This window comes from Anser cygnoides, chromosome 3 (genome assembly GCF_040182565.1).
Source record: "Anser cygnoides isolate HZ-2024a breed goose chromosome 3, Taihu_goose_T2T_genome, whole genome shotgun sequence".
Classification (NCBI taxonomy): Eukaryota; Metazoa; Chordata; class Aves; order Anseriformes; family Anatidae; genus Anser; species Anser cygnoides.
In genome coordinates this window covers 106,491,026-106,510,893 of record NC_089875.1, presented here as the reverse complement: position 1 = coordinate 106,510,893, position 19,868 = coordinate 106,491,026, and the positions used below count along the sequence as shown (strand labels likewise).

Here is a 19,868-nt window from a genome sequence, read left to right as displayed (position 1 = left end):
CTGTAGGCCTCCTTTAGGTACTGGAAGGCCTGGGGTCTTCTCCAGGCTGAAAAACCCCAGCTTGTCTTCACAGGAGAAGTGCTCCAGCCCCTTGATTATCTTCGTGGCCCTCCTCTGGACTCATTCCAACAGCCCCATGTCCTTCTTGTGCTGGGGTCCCCAGAGCTGAACCCAGTACAGCCAGGTGGGGTCTCACAAGAGCAGAGTAGAGGGGGAGAGTCACCTCCCTTGCCCTGCTGGCCACATTGCTTTTGATGCAGCCCAGGGTACGGAGCGCACATTTCTGACTCATGTTGAGCTTCTCATCAACCAACACCCCCAGGTCCTTCTCCTCAGAGCTGCCCTCAGTTCGTTCTCTGCCAAGCCTGCATTTGCGCTTGTGACTGCCCCAACCCATGTTCAGGACCTTGCACTTGGCCTTGTTGAATTTCATGAGGTTCGCACAGGCCCACCTCTCAGGCCTGTCCAGGTCCCTCTGGATGCCATCCCTTCCCTCCTGCGTGCTGAGCACACCACACAGCTTGGTGTCACCAGCAAACTTGCTGAGGGGGCACATGATGCCACTGTCCTTGTCACCAACAAAGATATTCCCCATGCTACATGCAATTCCATAGAGGTACATAAGTTGGGCCTCTGACGAAGCTGACTTACTGGCTACAGTGGCTGGAATTCCTTTGTGCTGCTCTTTAATCATCAATCTTCAATCATTAATCTTCATGCATAATAACCCCAAAACTCATATATATATATATATATATACACATATGTATCTATAGCTTGTTTTACATACTTAACTAAGATGCCTCCTTCTAAACAAAACATACTTGTGAAGGTTCAGACGCCAAATATATTTATAAAACCTTGTGCTGACCTATTATGCTGGAGAGAAAAATCAAGGCATAAAATTCTGTAAGTTCAGCATATAGTACAGAGAAGATAATTCCTTCAGTTTTCTTACTGGTTACCTTTTGCATTTAAGCAAATCTTTCTTCTTACAGTTAAAAAATTAAGTAAAATAGGAGCATATGGTCAAAACAAACAAACAAACAAACAAAAAACGCTATCAATGTCTTTCCATTTCTCCTGGCTAAAAATCCAACAATTATTAATAGAAAAACTTCTCACATGGAATCTCCTCCTTCCAGCTACACAGTGGAGAGAGCAGATTCCAGTCTTCTCAGTTCAGCATGTTTCATTAGCTTTAAATTTAAATGAAAAAGAACGGACAAGAATATGTAGAACAACAACAAATACACAAAATGGAATTTGTTAAATAGCCACTTCATTTTCACAAATCAAATCGCTCTTCAGGGAGTGCTGACAAAGACAACAAGAAATTACAGATTTTATTTCCTCCTGGCTGAACAGTCTAAGAACAGGATTAAAGGAAAAAAATATTTATGCTGTGTAGTGTTTCTCATATTGAAGCCTCACACCTTTATCACTTAGCACTAAATTTCTTAGGAAGACAGAGTAATTCACACTATAAGCAAGTGCCATACAAACCTAACCTACCTGGGAACTGTCAGTGCAACCATTCTGTCAAGAATTAACACCCAGGTTACCATCAGTAAGAAAAATGTCCAAGAAGCAATACTTTATGTGCCACAAAAAGTACTGTGCTAGCTCTAAAAACGCCTCCTTTACTTATTTTTCATTACCAAAAAAGACTTTTTAATTGATCAAACTTAAAAACATTTCTAATTCAAAGGAAGTTCAAAGACCACGTATAGCTTGGTATTGGAGCTATGTCTAGAGAAAAAATTGCAGAGTTTATCATAAACTGATCAAAGCAATGTGTTAGGTTAAAGTGAGTAGTTACAAAAACCTGATATGCATCAAACTTCCATTTACGTCTTCTCTTGAAGAAGTTCTATAAATCATTTCAAATTTGAAGAACCATAGCTCTTCAGAAAAGAAGTACAGCAAAACACATTAAAACCCCAACCAATTCCAAGACCCGAATTTTAAATTAAATAGTTTACAGCTGAATAATTTGATTGTAAGAAAAAAACTTCATATTTTAATGAAATATTTTAAAACATTAATGCTGTGATAAGTCCCAGAAAACATCAAAGACTTTTAAGAAACCTTTAAAAATACTAGAGAAAACAAGACCTAAAAAACTCTGTTAAAGTAGAACAACTTGATCTTTCCTTTACCTTACTGATGACAAGTTTAAAAGAACATCTTTCTGCAGAAGCACGTCAGAGCTCCAGCTCTAAATGCCACCCAGACCAAGAGCTGACAGAACACATCAGCTTCCAGAAATAAAATCAAAATATATGACAAAGCAAAACTTGACAGTAGCCCTTAAGCTTTGCCAGTGTTAACAGCTTTGGCATCTGTTCCAGTCTGAACATGTCCTCTCACTTCCCTGCACATTCCCCACTCGTTTCAGCTGAAGTCTTCTGTGAAAATTCAGTGTCCTATGAAACTTCAGGGAGAGGTCCATTCAAAACAATACCTTTTATACCGTGGTGTTTTGTTTTTTAAACAGCAGGAGGTTGTATATCACAAGCTACACTTCTGATGAAACTATTTACAACCAAAACGTGTTGGGTGCTATAAGGAAAGACTGGAGAAGAAGGATGTTTTTACTGCCAACACGCTTAAGGCATTCAGAGTTGGATACTTCACAACACCGTGAGAACGCATGGGGCTTGTTTCACATATGGCTATCATTATTACAAAAAATCCTAATTATTTCCAACTACTAGCTAGGACTTTTTATGCTAGTCGATACCCTTGTAATCTTTTGGAAAATTAGACCTACATCAGTCAACTTTTGAACAGATATTTGAAGTGACCAGAGCTACAAACAACTTATTCCAGTGGTATTAATTTCTAATAGGCAAAGTTACAGAGATCAATAATTTTGTTTTAGAATACTTTCATAATTTTGTAATTCTTGTTTATAAGTATGGTATTTTTGAGCAACAATGAAAGTTCTGTCTTCTGGCTTTATATACATATATATCATTTATATATATATATGTGTGTGTATATATATATATATAATTATATATATATATATATATATATATATAATTTCAGAGGGAACTCTTCCTAAAAAAAGAAAAGAAATAAGACACCAAATTCAAGGTCCATTATGTTCCTCTATTTCTTCAGTTTTCTCTTTCAGTTTCTGTTTCCAGGAGAAAACAAAAAACTTCAAATCTCAATAATATGAAGCACATCAGGGAAGAGCAGAACCTTACAGAGACCTATCCTTCACCAGACATATCCTTTTAAGAGAGAAGATGCCTCTGTTATGGAAGTGTTAAGAAAAACAAAAATTACATCATGTGTATGTGAAACTATTGTACACTTCAAAAGCAGAGAAAATCAGAGCCACAAATTGAGGAAAAACTGAAGACTTAGCTACTATCTCACAACTTATTCTTTTCTTATATATATGTAAACTGAAGCAAAAATACATAGTTTATAGTAGGAAAGCAGAACATAGGAAAAAAAAGATTTAGAAATATCCTACGGGGAAGATAAACAAGAAGTTATGTCTTGGATAAGACAAACTTAATAAGATGCATCCCACTTCCTATAGACATATATTCTGTTTTTATTTTGCTTTGAAGTTTCTGGAAGAAAAGTTATTCTTGTCAGAAATATTTGGCAAAGACTGTAATTACTGTTTTTGAGAGGACAAATACTTAAGATTTTTGGTAAAACTGCAACATTTTTTGGCTTTTGAAAGTCTTCTTAAAATACAATACATTAAAGGTTTTTCTGGGGAGGGGATGCAGCTTTTAGTAGATTGCTTTTTTAAACCGCACAAACATCACATTTCACAGATTCATTTGTTTAATGAAGTCACCACATTGCAATTAATGTAATAGAGAGAGGGGTTTTTGCCAACAGAAGGTATTAATCAGAAAACCCACTCTATTTCCCCTCCCATATGAGCAGTCTACTGCTGTACAAGAGACTACTCGGGATAAATGACTGACTTGCACTCGATAAGGATCCTTTTATGATAGACAATCTCAGATGCTATTTGTACATCCAGAGATATTCAAATCAATATGACCAACATGAAATACATTTCACTACCAATAAACACATCTGGGGTGCAGTCTCTTTCTCCTCAATATCACGACTGAGTAAAAAGAGGACAGCATCAGGGAACAAACGAGACTGCCCTAAATCACATCAGCTGGAAACATTCCCCAAAGAACTGATTATGACCAGCTGGCTGTAAACTAGACATTTGGTCTAGATTCACAACAGCATCTGATCTGTCCACATCCCATTGATTCAGCAGACACAGATTTTTAAATGTTTGTATCAATCTGGATCACCTCCCTTTCCTTGCTCCTAATTTACTTCCTGCTTTAAGAGTTCCGTGGCTCTACGTAGTCTGGGACTTGTTCAGACATAGCTCTAGCTAGTAGCATGGAGAATCAGAATCTGCTCTGCTTGTGCCCTCTGATTAATATGAAATTGTGGCCGAAAATTCTCCATTCGTAATTAAAATTCCGTTTCTTCCATTTGGCTCCATCCCATTTTGCTCAGTAAGCTAGTAAAACTTTTAAGTCTTTTAAATCTTACTGGCTTCAGTTGCAGGACAGGTCCCCAGTGGATACTATTGTCATTATAGCATTACATTTCATTTCTTCTTCCTGACTCTCTTCTCTGAGATGCAAGAGACTCTCTCTTCCAGGGACACTAAAATGTCCCTTTATAAAAAGTGTGAAAAAGTAAAGAAAAAGCAATGTCAAAACAGAGTAAACCCGGTTGGATTCTACTGGTTTCACATTTTTAAATGAGTTTTGTACGTGCACTTTATAATATGTTAGAACTACTTTGTTGTGGGAAGCATTTAGATGTGAGAATTGTTGGAAGAGGTTTTTTGTTGTTGTTTGGTTTTGAGATTTGAAAGGGGAAAGGCTAAGACACAAGATGTTTTCCCTAAGACAATATTTTTTTTAATATTTATTTATTTATAAAAACAGTGGTTACTAAAACACAAACCATTATCAACTTGAAGAGCTGCTGTAATTCAGAAATACAGGAGCTGTAATGCCATTACAAAGGTAACATGTTTTTCTGCAAGCAAAATTCTTACCAAATTTTTGAAGAGTGCAGTTAATTCCTTTGTAAACACAGAAAACTTTAAAAATGCTGTTCCCAAATCTGGGTCATCCCTGCAAACACAGTTGCCTCCAAATTTCTCCAGTGCTTGTGTGTACTGTTCTTCATTTTCCACATGAGCTTCAAAAAGAGCAAAACAGGAACATACAGTCAGAAGATAACAGGTTATAAAAAGTACAACTAAATTAAAAAAAAAAAAAAACTTTTCAGAAGTTCAGTTAAGTGCTGTGTGCTGAACAAAGAATCAGGGGGGACCAGGTGTGTTGCCAGAGTCCTGAATCCCTGCAATAGGAGGCAATACAGCAAAGACTCTCAGATCATCCTAGGAATGGACTACAAACATTACAGACGAGGATGAAACCTGTAACCATGTTACCCCTGTTCCAGAGCAGCAGTGGGGATCTGAAGCAAATCCCAGCAGTCTGCATTCCCCATGGGCTGATTGAGTTCTCAGAGCAGTTCATGACCATCACGTTCCCTCCTGAGACAACAAAACCACAAGTTCTGCCCCAGAAGCAGAAGCCTAATGGAGAGCACAGGCTCTGAAGACACGCTTAGGCTGCACCAACGCAAGTCATCCAGCACCCACTTCAGGCTGCTGCTCTTCAGAAAGCTTTGAACTATATGGGTTGTGAGGTTATTCAATCCAGGGAGTTGTTATGAAATCTAGGCCAAAGCAGGTTCCCCCAATTCAAATACAAGGGAAATCTGAGGGGCCTCAGTCGTATCTACTTCTCGCATACCAGGTTACTTGCCAGTGTGGACAGACATCAAAAAAAAATGCCTGACAACATGGCCTAGGGAATAAAAAAGAATTCTGAACCCAAACTTAGTGACCAAGTTAAGCTCAAACACATGAGAAAAGCTTTCTCCAAGTTGATACCTGAGAAAGTTAATGTTGCCTATTTCTTATTCTAGCTCTGACAAATTTCTAGTGCTTCAAAAGAAGTTGAAAAAAAAAAAAAACACCCTAGAAAACAAATTATGCATGAATAAGAACAAAGGATCCTTCATGGCCATTACATGAAACCAGCAGAAACCAGGAAGACTATTTAGAGAAGATTAATTTTAGTTCAAACAAGCAATGATCCAGTTTAATTTCAGGCCCATTTGTATATGTCAGCAATTTAATAACCAAAGGATTCGTGTTGCAATGTCCTTTCTCCAAATTTCTATGAATTAGTTACACAACCTGCTAAATAAACCTAGTAAGCTCCAACTTCCAAAGCCGCCTGTCTGATCCCACTTCTATTCGGACTCTCAGGAACCATATTTCTCAATCAGCTAGAAACTCGCTTTGATTTCCAATACATGAAACTACAACCCTGTGGAGCAGCAGTATAACGTCATGTAATTAAAGACTGCATTGGATATTTGGGTATTGGATATATTGGATACTTGTAGCATTAATTCTATGTGTTTCTGAAACCTTCTGCTACCTGAGCTACAGGATAAGTTAAGGACGTACAGCTAATGCTGTTGTGTGGCATACATACAGCTGAACACGCTCTGAACAAACTGGCACAGACAGCAAAAACCAGGAGCTGGCACGTTGCAACTCCACCAGTTAATTGTCGTAGTCAGATGTGAAACCAGCAGTTGAAGCACGCTGATGGTTTACCCAAGGAAACAAGAGCTTTCTGTTCCTCACAGCATCCCCCCACACTGGGCCTGGGCTTCTGGCTCTATGCATCAGATTAAAAAGAAGCCAACAAACCAGCAGCTCAGCCACAGTTTTAAACGTTTATTATTATACCCCAGAATGCTGACGGTACTTGTTGTAGCAATACGATATTGGAGCTGGTACTCCAGCAACACACCTGAAGAGCAGGTAATGGTCTTTTTTTCCCACAGCACCTGCCCCTAAATACTCTCCTTGCCCTCTGGTATCTTCCTGATAGGCTTTAAAAGTTTTCCTACCAACAGGTTTGGAATCTATCAAAAAAAAAAATTTATCTGAGCCTTTTTTTTTGAGGCTTTAAGCTTTTTTTTTTTTTTAACAAGAAACTAAATTATGCGCAAATTGAGATCCCTATCCAAACCTCTACATTCTAAATGGTTTCTAAATTCATACACTTCGAAAACAGAACAGGTACACTTAATACTATGGAACCTATATTAAAAACAAACAACAAAACAAAAACTGTGCTCTTATGAGTGCAGGGTCACAGGTGTTTTTTTTTTGTCAAAAGGAACCTCAAGTGCTGGCAAGTGGCTGGGTTGGCAATATTTCTGCTGCTGGAAGAGAAACGCCCTCCAACCTTTATTGCCAAGATTGGGCAACATGATCTTAAAAACTATCAAGGTACTGATTTATATACCAAAATGTAGTGATTTTCTACACTACTCTAACAAGTACACTGACTAGCAGGCACAGTCAGGCACCCAAAAATTGTCCACCCAAAAAGAAACAAAACAAAAGAGTGTCAAATAAATATGTGCTATGGATGACGCAGCTCCATCCAGACGAATGGTTCCAGCTTAAACTGGACCCTGCACAACCCAGAAACTGGCTTCATTAGTTTAGGCAAAAAGGAATTTCCTTTTGATTAGCTGATAAGAATTATGCCACAGTTGAAGTTCTCGTTATAACCTTGTATCTGAACACCAACACGCCCACGAGTTCTGTCAGACATTGGTGGCTCTCCAAGACTGCTGGACACAGCTATTTTGCATATAATATAGGTTTTGTCAGCTCTAATTGCTAGGAACTGCAAAGGGAGAATAAAACCCAACAAAATGCTGCTTCTTGTTGCTGATGGTCCACAAAAACAAAAGCTTCATTTATTTTTTTTAAAGAAGATAAACACCCAGAACTCCATGCGACTGGGGCACATCTAAACAATGTACACAGCAATAGTTCTTTGTGTTTTTATTTTGTGTCAGAGAAACATCTGACTTTGTACATTAGGACAACAACACTGCAGCTCGTCAGCTGTCTCTTGCCACAAAATTCTCAACACACATAAATGGAAACCATCAGGAAGGCTGATGCTTCAAAAAAAAGCAGTGCCAACGCAGCTTCTTATCGCTACCAAAAAGGGCAACTTCACCCCTCAGTGGACGTGGCTCATATGTTTTGTCATTTCAGGTGCTCATCTAACCCCAGTTAAGTTGTTTTCACTGCATGTGCAACTTGATGCAAGCACCTAGGGAGCTGTCGTGCAGCAGGGGTGGCAGAAGAACAGGCAGCCGTGATCAGGGGGAAGGAGCTCCCACTTGGTAGCAGTAAGATATGGCAGGTTCAGCTATCACAAAATTTCACCCTTACTGATCTCACTATTATGCAGCTAGTTCAAGATTGCTATTTCAAACGTAATTTTTTATTTTCTCAGTTAGCCATATAACTCTTTCTGATTCAGTGAGATGAATGACTGACTTAAATGATCTTCCAGTTTCACCAATATAGGTGAAATATAGACTATAAGGAATTGTTACCTACTTACCCAGACCAGATAAGTTTATGGCTTTGACGGATTTCTTCATTTTATAGAGAACAGTTCGGTCAACATCCAGAGCCTGAAATAAAAGAGAAATTTGAATGTGAAATACTGGATTGGCCTCTGGTAAGCCCATGCCCTAGAAATTTTCTGTACTTACAACACTATTGTGTTAGTTAATTTTATTTCTGTAATTATTAACTTACTTGCAAGCTGCTGCCACTCCCATCCATGCAACCTATTCTGTTCCCCTGTCCACAAAGATCCATCTTCCCTCTTTTACTGGTGACCAGATTCACTTACACCCAGCACCACCTGGATTTATTAATATTTCAAAATGGAAGTATTTATACAGTATCTTCTTCTGTTCAATTATTAAAGAAGCTTACTTGAAATAGTTTCAGCCCATCGTACGTTTTGACATATGATGCTGAAGAAACAAGCAATATCACTTCTCCGGGCAGAATATTAAAAATGGAATTTAATTTCAGTTTTCCTGAATAATTTAGTTAATTAATTGCACTCCCGACCACGTGAACTCTGTGACTGCTGTGCTGAGTAAAATAAATTGCATCTCTCTCAAAAATACAACTTGATCTTTCACACATTTTATCACTACGCAAAGCTTTACCAACACAACATAAAATTCAAGTTCAAATCCCGCCCAGAATTCGCAAGCACTTCTAACCCATTTGTTAGACACAAAGAAGTGGAAGCGAGCGACCATTTTGCTTACTGTAGTGAAATATGGGCAGACCAAAAATATACAATTGTTCTGGAACAAAGAAGCAGAACTATGGTTATGCAAGTGAAATTTGAAAAAGAAATTAAAAAAAAAAAAGAAAGAAAGAAAACACAAAACTGTGAATCTGCAAGGAAATCTACATATGAATTCCAGAGACGATGCCTTTAGACCTCACTGAAGAACAATACCGAAAACAACAGATCGCATTATGCCAAGAGCTGTTTAGCATGATACATGGTAAAAAAGCCAACAAAAAACACCAAATCCATTGCAGTTTTCATTCAAAAGGTTTCGGTGAATCACAGCAGCAACAAACATGACCTACTGTTGGTTTATTGTTAATCATTTGTCTAAGACAAATGATGCATAAAAACCAGTCCCCAGGAACCCAGCCAATTATTTTAACATACGAAATGTAAAAAGAAAGATTCTCCTTCGTATTTAAGGTAGCTTTCTTAAAATGAAGCCGTTCAGACCACAAAGAGCTGGGCAACACCTTTGGAGCATTCAGTGGAAACCCACAGGTCTAGATGTTGCCTGACCATTACCGTCAGTGTCACAGTACCGCTATGTCCATTACGAGTTTTACCTTTACAGTTTGCAATTCTGAAGTACAGAGGAAGGTTGGGAAAAAATCCCTAAGAAAGTCCATAAAAGTCACACAGTCACTCACCCACTTTAGCAGGTTGTCTCTTGGAGACAAAAAGAAAGCAGCGTCCCCAGCTACAAGCCTCACAACTAACAGCCCAAAGAGAAGGATGATGGCCAGAGCCTTAAGAGCTGTAGATTCAGTTCCCAGCTAAGTCTTAGATTGGGGTGTGCAGCTGATAAATTATTGAATCCCTGCACCTCAGTTCTGGGAAAAAGAAAAAGGAGAAGATGGTGTTTCTCCAAATAAAGAAGGATAAATGCAGCGGATGGATTTGGAACCACTCACAATACTGCGGTGAGGGCTCCAGACAGACCTAAAGACTCATAAAACCTTCTGGGCCGTGAATGCCCCACTCAGAAAGCACACACTCGCAGCAAGGGAAAAAATAAATCAATTCTGCCTCGACCAAAGCCATCATTTTGGTTTGCCAAAACCTCCCAACCCGGTCCTGCTTCCGCTGGGGTTAGGCAGCAGACCAGACAGTGAACGCCGCAGCACGCTGGTGACGGCAATCCTACTATTTGGGTATGTCAGGAGGCTGGCTCACCCCTACGAATCCAGAACATGCCTGACAGACAGAAAACCCCTCAGAAAGACTGAGGGAACAGAGCAAGCGGACCCTAGGGCCGTACTTTGGTGCACATTTTCTAGATGGGCAGGATGGGCTTGTCGGGTCCTTCCTTCTCCCCTTTCCTGCCCTTTCAGCTGTGCCAGCACAAGGGTTTGCATGGATGTGTGGAGAACCGCAGCAGAGAACTGACCCCTGCTTAAAGGACACAAGGAAAAAAGTTATTTTTCAGCTGGATCAGCTTTCCAAGTCTGGCTACCAGGCAGCGCCTTTACACATCACCACCCAGCTGAAAAGATGAAGGAAAAACAGGAGCAAGGAGAAGGACCAACACACCTGGGCTGTTTTTCTTCTCCACCTGCTGAAGGAAATCTCCAATGACGTTTCTGAACAAGAATTAAATGGCTGCATGAGTGTAGCGAGCTCTTATCTCTAACAGCTGCTTCCCCCCCATCCCTTAGCATTACCTACGTTAGTCTCAACATTTCTTTTATCTCAACACACGCAATTACCAGGATAAATCAGGTTCTGTCAGTTTAGCTTGTCTGGAAAGTGGAACCACGCTTTGATGTTGATAGTGGACACTGAGTTTGCAGAATGATGCCGAAACACCCTGGGAACTGATATGGCTGAAGCTCAAAGGCTAAATACCACCTCGAGACGAGAGGCTGACTCTGCTCAGCTTCTGCCCAGGCAGATGATCCCACCCAAAGCTATGAAAACCACGGAGGAGTACTCCCAGCAGCAAAGCATCCTGTCCTTGTATCAGGGCAACATGGACTCGACCTGTTACCTCTTCCCTCTCCCAGTCCAAAAAAAAAAAAAGGAAGTAATTTGTGACATGCAGTACTCCATATGAAATCCAAAAGAATACTGTAATTAACAAAACGAACAAATTGTCGCAAAATAAATTCTGTTTCCTTCTCTAAAAGTACAGGTGTTTTATTGTTGATTCAAATAATGGTTGTGATCAATGACAACTGGAAGAAATTCAGCAGTGAGGACTGCAAAGTCCTTTAACCTAGGGCACAACACAGAAACGAACTGGGAGATCAGTCAGAAAAAAATAATAAGGAGAATAAGGACTTTGGTTTACCAGAGGATTGCAGAACGACCCCAGGGTGCCAAAGAGACGTAGCCATGAAAAAACAAACCATGAAGATGTAAGAGGTCACCTTCTTTCACCAAAGACAAGGAAACAAACAAGTCACTGAATGCTACATACCCTTCAAAATGCAAAAAGTGTAGGTCCAAAATGTTGGTCTAGGCAGCTTACAAATCTTTCCAAACCAGTGCATTTCTGAATCTGATAAACGCTTCCAGAAAAATTACACATACAAATGGGAGGCAATACAGGTGCTGCTTTCATCCACCAGTATGGGAAGTATGCAATTGAATCAAGTTTTTCTTGAACTTCTCTTGGTTTTATGATTAGCTTAGTGGGAATAAGTGATAGAAAACTTAAAGTCAGACAGATCAAGCCCCTCGCCAAAGGGAAGCAGCACACATCCCCGGCATGAGATGCATTATAAGTAAAAAAAATCACAAAATGTAGGAAGAGCAGGCAGGCTGCCTTCCTGAAAGGATCCCCAGTCACCCAGGGGTGTTGGGCTATTGCCTAGGGAATGACCAAGAGGATATTGTTGGGTAATATGGTCCTGAGTGCCCAGACCTGGTGCTTCTTCAGTCACCCTGTGACTGTAGCCTGGTCCCTCTGGCCTTGAAAGGGTCCTACCTAAATTCCTTAGTGGTGGTAACAAAGAAAAAGGGATAAACACCCAGAAATACACTGCAAAACTCACGTCAGTGAAAGAACAGCTAAATGAAAGCTATACGTGAAAGAACTGCAGCTGCAAATTGGGAAAAACAAATCCAATCCTGGAAAACCTTCTGAATGGGAAAAAAAGCGTAGAAACCACCAAGCCATTTTAAGAGGGACCTGAATAAATTTATATAGGATTTTATGATGGTTCCACAGTGGTAAGGAGACAAACTTGCCACTGTACAAGGTTTCTTCTAGTCCTCCCCTCCTCTGTGAAAGCTTTTAATTTAAATACATTATTTAAAGAGGGGCTCTGTATGCCTACAGACTGGTGGATGAAGTACTGGAACACTTCCTATCTCTAATACTGTATATTTGCTTATAGTCCCCAAAAATGGGGAGGGGCCTGCGCCTTGGTTTTTGTTTAGATGAAGGATGTTGCCCCCATTAACAACCAGTGATTCAAAGCAGTCCTTGCAGCATAAAATTTTAAAATGTGAGCTCTTTGTCTTTAGTTCCGCTCTTCATATTCTCTCATCCTTTCCTTTGTCCAAATCTTATCACATAAATCAGTTTAAATATAGCTGCAGCTTCGTTGTATTTTCAATTGTGAATGCAGTATTCCCCTTTCATAAATCCGCACACCCCACAGCAATGCACACACACACGTGCCAAAACCTCTCCTCCCCTCATTCACTCGCTTTGTGCACTTCCCTACAGAGTCAGAGCAGTGAAATTTAAGATGGCTTCTGATGTGGCATATCCTAGCATTTCTCTTACCCCTTTACAATGCCCAGGAAACCTCTGAACCAGAAGAAAAGTAACCATGTAATTCATGTGGTGGGATCATTTTCTCCTCTCATTTAACGTTTCCAGTTTCAACTCAGAAAAAAACCCTCTCTCTATTGCAAGACTGTTTATTTTGGCATCTGTTTATTCCAGCACAATATATTCAAAGAGGCCAGATAAATTATTTTCGTGCTCCCACTCGGTTTCTCCTGATGAGCGCTCAGACTTCCCTCTTGTTAAAAATAGCAAGCACAACTTTGATTTATGAAAAAAAAAAAAAAAGAAGAATGCCATAGATAGGGTACATTAGAGACGAAGACACATTACTGCAGAATTGGTGATGTGTGCCATAAACTGCAACCAACTCCAAGCGACCTTCTCCACTGTGCCCTTACCAGCATGATATTTTTCTGAGCACAGTATTTGGGTCTTCTGGTCATTTATTTTTATGTGACTTCTGATGCTCATCTTGCTCATCATCCTCAGGTACGCTTCTTTTTATAGCAGGATCTAGGTGGTGTTGCTGTAGCATCTCGAGATCACAGACAACGTTTGAGAGCAGCCCAAAAGAAATAGGCTATGATCAGCTGGTGTGGATCTTGTTCTCTTGACATGAGTTTCAAGGTTTCTAAATAAAGGGCAATATCAGATTAAAATAAACGAACATGAGGAATTAATTATGAGCTTGGTACTCGTATCAGCATTTTCCTTCAAAATGCATAGCTAATCCCTTCAAATGCCATAAAATTTGATTTAGTGTAAAAAGTCCTTGACCTTACAATCCACAATGACTACACAGTGAAAAAGATCACATAACGTGTTCTCTCCAGTTGAAATATCTAATTTCTCATTTTCTTGCTGTATCTTCAATTAGTTTATTCCTCTGAGCCACTAGCACACATGCTCACATACAACAATCACACAAAAGTTTTGTTGTTTTTGTTGTTGCTGGTTTTTTCCCCTAGCTAGTTATGGTTAACATGTTGGCACCCATCACAAACACTTCGGCCACATCGCTGCTGCGATTTCCCAAGGGATTCAGTAACACAAGCTTTAGGTATTTGGAGCGCCACAGACGGAAGACTTCAAAATGACAAAAAGCAGATGAACTTCTGAAGCCCATACATTATAACTGCAGAAGCAGCTTTTTTTTTCCTTCAAGCTAAAGAGAAGGAAGCACAGCTTTTAAAATCCTACTGCGCACTACGGCTGAGAGAGAAGGACTCAAGTAGCACTGACTGCTCAGCAGCAAAGCTTTGTTCCCCGTGTAGGAACCAAGTCCAGCTTCACTTGCCAAGGGCCAATTTCCATTTTAGCAGCTTCAAAGCTTTCTATTGGAACAAAGAAACGTGCCAGCTCATTAGAACCAAACCCATCTTCCTAGGGAGAAAGCAGTCCTAGGTTAGTGAAACTTCCCGAAATGCTATTCAATGTCCTAATTTGTAAGCCACTATCTGTCCCAATAAATTAAAATAAAAACAACAACAAATCTGTTCAAGCCCATTTCACCTTGCCTAGGAGGACTTCAGCCCATTGGGAAATACAATGCTCAAACATTTCACTGCTGCTTCCCAAGAGGAACCTCAAAACTAGCATCAGTCCGAAAATCTACACTGTCTAAATGGGTCTGTGCAACAGGCAGGGTTCTTTCTCCTGGAAGGGAGGGTGGTTCAAATTATTAACATATTTAATAAATTTCAGGCTGACTAAAAAAAAAAAAAAGAATGTATGATTTGCTCTTTTTGAATGTGAGGAAAACAAGCTGCTCTATTTTTACCATATTTAACTGGGGGAGGAAAATAAGGCACAAACTGAGTAATTACGCGTCCTAAAGAAGAATTTGGCACCTTTCACAGAACCAAGGGATATGGGGAAAACAAGGGCAGTAGTAGCATAAACTGCCAGCCATGGGCTCTACTGGTTAGATGGTCACTTGGAAGCTAGGAAGAAGAGTTGGAACTTGAAAGAAGAATTCAAACATCTTTTATGCTGGATTCACCAAAGTTTGGGTCTTTTTCTTACACAGGTGCCCTTATACCAGTGCTTTATACAATTTTGGCCCAGAAAATCATTATTTTTCTGTAGAGGCACAGAAAACTAGCCACACTGGGGCAGATCAGCAGTCCATTTAACTTGATATCCTATCTCAGGGGCGGCCAACTATGCATGTTTGGGGCAGCAACCAAAGGGAGGCACACATCCATCCCTCCCCAGGACAATCTCCTCGATTCCAGCGACCATTATAAAAAGAAAAGCCTGAGAGATGCCCGAGCAGCAAACACTGCAAGAGGAAAAGAGGAGGAGAAAGAGGAAACCAAGTTTTCAGTCTCCACACGCGGGCAAGAAAAGACAATTCGACTTCTTGAAGCCCAGTCCGAGCGCTCGCGTGCCCGTCCGGCCACGTGCAGTGGGAAGTCGTGAGAGAGGAAGGGGAAGGAGGAGGCCTTCATCTTTGCTCTTTTTTTTCTTTTCAAACTTCAAACAGTGGGAAGTCTCTGCTACATTCCATTCTTCTCACCCACAGAAGTTTCATTTTAGAAAGGCTAAAATTAACTATTTCACAATTTGGGTTATTTGAACCTGACTTTGTGCAGTCTCAAGATAATCATTTTTTTTTCCTCTTTAATTAATCTTTCTTCGTGTTTTTTCCCCGTATTGTACATTTAACTAACAAATACAATACAGTGTAACATATTAAATTTAGATCCAATATAAACAATCACGTTAACCATTATATCTTTAAAGCAAAATCTAACCTCACCTTCAGTTTCAGTAATTTGCATTGAAGTATCGGGCTACTCCACAGCCATAAGTCATTCTGTATGTCACGCGTTCCCGTATTTCAGGATAAATAATAATGCCAGAGGCTGCTGTGAATGCTGAACCCAAAGAGGAACGGCCTTCCCAGAGCCAGTTAGTGAGGAAAAGAGAAGGGCTCCAAGAGTTACCATGAAGAGACAGAGCAAGAAGCAGCTCTTGTATTTCAGGACCGCTCTTATCTCTAAAGTAACAGCAGCAAGGTTGAATACTCACGCCATACCAGCAAGTGCAATCTCGTGACATTTCTGGCCCACCTTTGCAGGTAATCTGGTATTGCTCTAATTATTCCTCTCTGACTCAAAAGATCAGAGAGGCCCGCAGCTATTTTAGCCCAGTTTGTTGTTTTTCTACGAGAAATTAACTCTGCACTGCTGCAATCTGCTTTTCTCTTATGAAAGGTGGAAAAAGGGGTCCTAAATTCTGTCACCCCTCCAAACTCCTCTCTCCGTTCCCTTTGTTTTATGTCATTTCCTCTCTCCATGTATGAGTTTTGCCTTTCCCTTTTTGAAGCCCTATCCCGTTCCTGTCCGCTGACCAGCCCCTCTCTGAACGTGCTGGGTGACTGATACAAGGGGGAAAAAGCCTCGCTGGCAAAGTCTAGGGCAAAGCCCCATGTTCTGGTAGAAAAATAAAAGAATATCATTTTGAGTAACTTCTTTATGTGGAGTGTACATGTGAAGGATTGTTCCAAAATACTGTATTTTACAATAGCTGTGACAGTTCACTTTCACATATAAGCTCTTAGGCTTGAGACACACCAACTTCAGAGACTGTGAGGCATTAAAAGGGATGGGGTTTGCTGCAGAAGTGTCCCTGCTAAGCCCCTTGCCACAAACACGTGATTTCCACAGCATCTGGGTTTGTGGTTCTTGTGGGCCCAATGCCGAGGCCATCTGTTGGAACCAGTCTATCTGGCAGAAAACACGTAGGCTCTAAATTTCTGTGCTTACAGCCAAGGGCATGCGTGGTGGAAGGAGGTAACACCATCGCCCTGGGAAATTAATACTTGTAAGGAAAAGGCAATTCTGTTACAGAGGTAAAAGATGGGAAACTGACACTGCCATACACCAACACACTTGAGCACAATGTTGTGTTTTAGTAAAAAATCAAGTCATTGTACAAAGTCAAGCAAGTGATCCCTAAAAATCTGAATTCTCCATGAAACTGTTTCTATCAATAAATAGAAACCTTAAACGAGAGGTTCAGACTCTACAAAGAACTGGTTGTCACCACAAGTCACCACACCACACTGCTGCACAGTGAGCAAAAAAGGTGCACACTCCCCAGTCAAGTGCCCTGTGCTTCCCCTGCTACATAAAGTTGGAAATGCAACAGCAAGGGAAGCAGGGGGCAGATACGAAGCATTTTTGTTTAATAAAGCCTCCTGCCTAAGAAAAAAGAATGGAGATATCTTACTTGAACCAACTGTTTCTCCAGAACACATCCACCCCCTGCTTTATGTTGTAGTGAGAAATATAATCCCTATTTACCTTCTCTTTTAACAATTTTACCACCCAAATTGCAGCTATCTGCTTTGAAAGCCAAGACGAGCAGATTTCGAACAGAGATCTCATAAGCAAAGACCCGATGCACTTACTCTTTACAGTGGAACATTTTAAAAGAAAGGATGTGTAAATAAAACTCTCATTTTTTTTTATTTCTTAATATTCAAGTTGCACTAGCCAATTGCTGACATCCATACCCACATATTTAATACTGTATGCTTCAACAACCTAAGATGCAACATTATGTAAAATAAAACAACATTTTTTCAAGGATCACGCTTCTGAAGACCAAGTTCCTGCGTTGAACAGCCCAGTAAGCTTCGGCACCCCTTTACCGGAGGTGAAACGCTGCCATCCTTGTCCCGCGGGGGCACTGCCCCAGCTTTGTGTTCACGTTTCTGTCTGCAGCCCCCAAAGCCCTTCACGGTTCAGAGCCCAGCTGCTGGGAGAGGCTGATCCTCGCTCGGTATCGTTGCTTTTGCGGATTTCTCAATTCAGTGCTCTTTTCCCTAGGATTAAATCCTTTCATACAGCATCAGGACCAACAAGAATTAATCTTTGCAGAACGTAATGCCCTTTCACACAGCACACGATGAGCTTTTTGAATAGAGAAGTTTGAGTTTTAGATGGGCATAATCAGCAAATGAAACAATTTTCAGGTACTCAAAGTCCCCTTATCAGTGGCCTGATTTAGTTTCAGTCTTCTTTCAATCTCTCTACATAAACCAGGCAGATATCCCAGCTGCAATCCCTACAAAATAATCAAAAACTAAATAGTAAGATTTCCCTATGTATGATGCACTTAATCTACCTTAAAAATGAGAACCTCTGTGGTATGTGCGTACAGAAACTGGATGCAATAAAGTGACCCATCGCACCCCACCCAGCACTTCTTTGGCTCTAATTTATTTATGAAGTAATTCTAAGGACTGGAAATTAACCAAGAAAAGAAAAGGGCCTACAGCAATGTAGCACATTCAAACCTCTATCTTAGCAGGCTTCTGAGAACTTCTCAACAGAAAGAGAACCACAGAATGGTTTGGGTTGGAAGGGACCTTAGAGACCACCTAATTCCAACCCCCTGCCATGGGCAGGGACACCTCCCACCACACCAGGTTGCTCAAAGCCCCATGTGGCCTGGCCTTGAACACCTCCAGGGATGGGGCATCCACAGCTTCTCTGGGCAACCTGTGCCAGTGCCTCACCACCCTCTGAGTAAATATTTTTTTCCTTATATCTAATCTAAACCTACCCTCTTTTAGTTTAAAGCCATCACCCCAGTCCTATCACTCCACCCCCTGACTTGGAGTCTCTCCCCAACTCTCCTGTAGGCTCCCTGTAGGTACTGGAAGGCCACTAAATAAACAATCAAGATCTGTATTACAAACATCTTTGGCTTATATATATGTGACATATGTATATATATAGGAGGTGAAAGGGAATATAAGGCACACAAACTTTGTCCAGCTTAGGACACTCCTGGAACTTTTAGGGTACCATATTCCTACAAGGAATGGCAGATAACTAGAGGGGATTCAAGAGACAAAGACAAATCACCTCGACAGTACCAAATCTCCCTAGGAAACACTGCACAAGCTGTTAAAATTAGGATACTGGCAGCATCTTAATTACTACAGTTTTGTTTTCTTTACTGATGAGTTGCTTCCTTTTACATTTTAATGCATTTTGTACAGTTGCACTTGCCAGTTCTGACATGAAAGCATGGTGTCCAACGATAAAACTAATTTTCTCCTGAACCATTATGAAATTATTTCTGTTTTACAGCACGGTCTGGACTTCAGCCTGGGATTTGCACTCCCCCCCCCCCCCCCCCCCCCCCCCCCCCCATAATGCAGGATATCTATCGCCTTTGAAAATCTCTGCATGGTTTCTCAGCGTTAATACATTTTTTCCAGTGAAAGAGTAACTGCGTGACAGCGTAATTAACCATGGCTAACACAAATAAAAGATTAGCCCAGTTATGGCAATCAAACATTTGGTAACATCAGTGTCTTCCTCTTTTGGCTAAATGGAAAAAAGAAGCTGCATTAATTTCATTTTGGTGATGCTGTCATGCTGTAGCTATCAGTAAAGAGCTTGAGTTCCCGTCGTAAAAAATCTATAAAATAATAGCCTATTAATTTGCATTTAGGGAAATTGGTTTTAAATGAAAGAATGCACCCATTTACTTCAGGTGCCCAACTAAAGAGATCTCAGGACACTATTACAGCCTTGTAAACAATGACCTGAAGTTCTGCTGGAGTTTCAGTAGCTTTATACACAGCTAAAATTAACGGCACAGGCACTGCTGTCACTAAGGGCACAAGTGCAAGTGAATCTTAATTCACACAGTTATTAGTGCACGCATGGTAGACATAAAATACCCATTTATACCGTATTTGATGTAAAAATAAAAGCTTTCCCTACAGGGTGACATCTGCCAAAGTAATCAGGGAGTTCAAGTACACAAAAATA

The 19,868-nt window shown here is 40.4% G+C and overlaps 1 protein-coding gene across 5 annotated transcripts in view; it reads right to left on the bottom strand.

Moving 5' to 3' along the window:
• The window catches only part of ASAP2 (ArfGAP with SH3 domain, ankyrin repeat and PH domain 2), an 87,676-nt gene that overhangs the window by 56,339 nt on the left and 11,469 nt on the right, over positions 1-19,868 (bottom strand). For 4 of the 5 annotated variants that reach the window (XM_048071300.2, XM_066994909.1, XM_066994910.1 and 1 more), the window contains exons 2-3: positions 8,559-8,631; positions 5,087-5,232 (exon numbers count right to left, since the gene is read on the bottom strand). In XM_048071300.2, coding sequence (XP_047927257.1) covers positions 5,087-5,232; positions 8,559-8,631 — 219 coding nt within the window. Of the gene's footprint in view, positions 1-5,086; positions 5,233-8,558; positions 8,632-13,463; positions 13,697-19,868 lie in introns of all 5 variants that reach the window. The other variant, XM_066994911.1, reaches the window with a different exon arrangement.